Source organism: Palaemon carinicauda, chromosome 35, assembly GCF_036898095.1.
Source record: "Palaemon carinicauda isolate YSFRI2023 chromosome 35, ASM3689809v2, whole genome shotgun sequence".
In the NCBI taxonomy this organism is placed as follows: Eukaryota; Metazoa; Arthropoda; class Malacostraca; order Decapoda; family Palaemonidae; genus Palaemon; species Palaemon carinicauda.
This window is the reverse complement of record NC_090759.1, coordinates 26,855,164-26,857,663: the sequence shown is the minus strand read 5'-3', so window position 1 is coordinate 26,857,663 and position 2,500 is coordinate 26,855,164. Positions and strand designations below refer to the sequence as shown.

The following is a 2,500-nucleotide window of genomic DNA, read 5'->3' as shown; positions in this document are numbered from 1 at the left end:
GAGAGAGAGAGAGAGAGAGAGAGAGAGTTATTGTGTGTTAGATGAAGGTAAAAAAATGTTCTGAGAAATGTCGAATAAAATTTTAGTTTTGAGAGAGAGAGAGAGAGAGAGAGAGAGAGAGAGAGAGAGAGAGATTGTGTGTTAGTTGAAGGTAAAAAAATTTTTCTGAGAAATGTCTAATGAAATTTTAGTATTGAGAGAGAGAGAGAGAGAGAGAGAGAGAGATTTCGTGTGTATTAGTTGAAGGTAAAAAAATAATATCCTGAGAAATGTCGAATGGAGTTTCAGTTTTTCTAAGAGAGAGAGAGAGAGAGAGAGAGAGAGAGAGAGAAGAGAGAGAGAGAGAGAGAGTGTTAGTTGAAAGTAAAAAGAATAATGTTCTGAGAAATGTCGAACGAAATCTTTAAATTTAGAGCTCAAAGAATAAAAGATTTCTTAAATCTTCTCATGTCCTTTCTATTGTAGGTGTTCTGAAAGATGGTGTGATAAGTTTTTGATTCTAACGCAGAAGCTGAAGACTTGAGTCTTATGTGTTTTCAGAAATCGAAGGCACAAATAACGTTTATTTGAGACATCCTTCCATATTTTCATAAGAGTGAACACTGTATATTCTTGGCTTTTCCAAAGAAGGCACTGTCAGTTTTCCCCTTTTTCAGAAAATTATATTGACTTTGCTTCTTTTTTTTTCTTTTTAGCTGAGCTACGATTTATTTCCCCATAGATTGAATATTGCTGTCATTGTATTTTTCCATTAAATTAAGATTATACAGTTGTACACAGAAATTCCTGGCATATTATTATTATTAATTGCTAAGCTACAACCCTAGTTGGAAAACCAAGAGGCTATAAGCCCAGGGTGTCCAACGGGGGAAATAGTCCAGTGAGGAAAGGAAGCAAGGAGAAATAAAATATTTTAAGAACAGTAACAACATTGAAATAAATATCTCCTATATAACCGGCGTCAATGACCTTAGATGTCAGGATGCCTGAAAACTTTAAATCATTCATTCATTCATTCTCCTATATAAACTATAAAGACATTAACAAAACAAGAGGAAGATAAATAAGATGGAATAGTGTGCTCGAGTGTACCTCGCTCTGAGGTAGTGCACCCAGTCACACCCTGATTGCACGTCGAGTTCCTGTGTATACCCCCACCCACCACCTCTGCCATCTTTCCGTACACCATCTGCTTGGTAATTTCGTGCAGTAGGGACGTGACAGGGTTTATTTTCTCATAGCAAGATGTACCAGGAATGTATGTATCCAACTGTACGTCTTATTAATATATTTTTCTTTCTTTAGAAACTGAAAATTGCAACGCTTAGGGTTAATTTTCTCATAGCAAGATGTACCAGGAATTCATGTATCCAACTGTACATCTTTTTAATATATTTTTTTTCTTTAGAAACTGAAAATTGCAACGCTTAGGGTTGATATTCTCATAGTAAGATGTACCAGGAATTCATGTATCCAACTGTACATATTAATTTTTTTTTCAGAAACTGAAAATTGCAACGCTTAGGGTTAATATTCTCATAGCAAGATGTACCAGGAATTCATGTATACAACTGAACATCTTTTTAATATATTTTTTTTCTTTAGATACTGAAAATTGCAACGCTTAGGGTTAATATTCTCATAGTAAGATGTACCAGGAATTCATGTATCCAACTGTACATATTAATTTTTTTTTCAGAAACTGAAAATTGCAACGCTTAGGGTTAAAATTCTCATAGCAAGATGTACCAGGAAATCATGTACCCAAATGTACATATTAATTTATTTATTTATTTATTTTTAGTTGCAATGCTCAGGGTTAATATTCTCATAACAAGATGTACTAGGAATTCATGTATCCAGCTGTACATATTATTTTTTTTTCTTCTTTTTTTTCCAGAAACTGAAAACTGCAACGCTTTCATCCACATTCCGGAAACGTTCAGCCACAAGAGCCCTCCAGTTGAGTGCCAGAGATGCGGCGATCCCGTCGACAAGGAGAGGATAAGACGCTACAGACAGGTCGTGACCTTCACGAAATACCACCTGACCAGGATGAGCGAAGATAATCCTAGTATCCTTTGCAATATTAAGAGAGAAACTTATCTTAATTGGTTAATTTCCTTGGGATATCCTATAAACTATTTCCGTTGACTGACCTATTTCCTATAAACTTATTTCGTTGCCTTATCTATTTCCTTGGCATTTCCTATAAACTAATTCCTTTGGGTTCCTATAATTCTTTCCTCTCTGTAATTCATCCTTGGTGATTTTTTGTGCAACATTTTTCCAAATTTATTACAAACTAAAGTTTATGATTTTTTAGACATTCTTTGTTTCTTTTGACTTAACTAATTTTGTCGTGTAGAATAACAATCTAACGTGAATCCTGTAATGTAACATTTTCCTTAATGGAGCCGCATGACCTTTCCATAGGTCCCGGAAACATAATCTTTTATATATCACATGAAATACCTTTTCTTGATGACTGTCATAATTC

The 2,500-nt window shown here is 34.5% G+C and overlaps 1 protein-coding gene across 1 annotated transcript in view; it reads left to right on the top strand.

Moving 5' to 3' along the window:
- Positions 1 to 2,500, top strand: part of LOC137627406 (histone-lysine N-methyltransferase SMYD3-like) — a 54,361-nt gene that overhangs the window by 31,798 nt on the left and 20,063 nt on the right. The window contains exon 7 of the mRNA XM_068358494.1: positions 1,901 to 2,074. Coding sequence (XP_068214595.1) covers positions 1,901 to 2,074 — 174 coding nt within the window. The remainder of the gene's footprint in view (positions 1 to 1,900; positions 2,075 to 2,500) is intronic.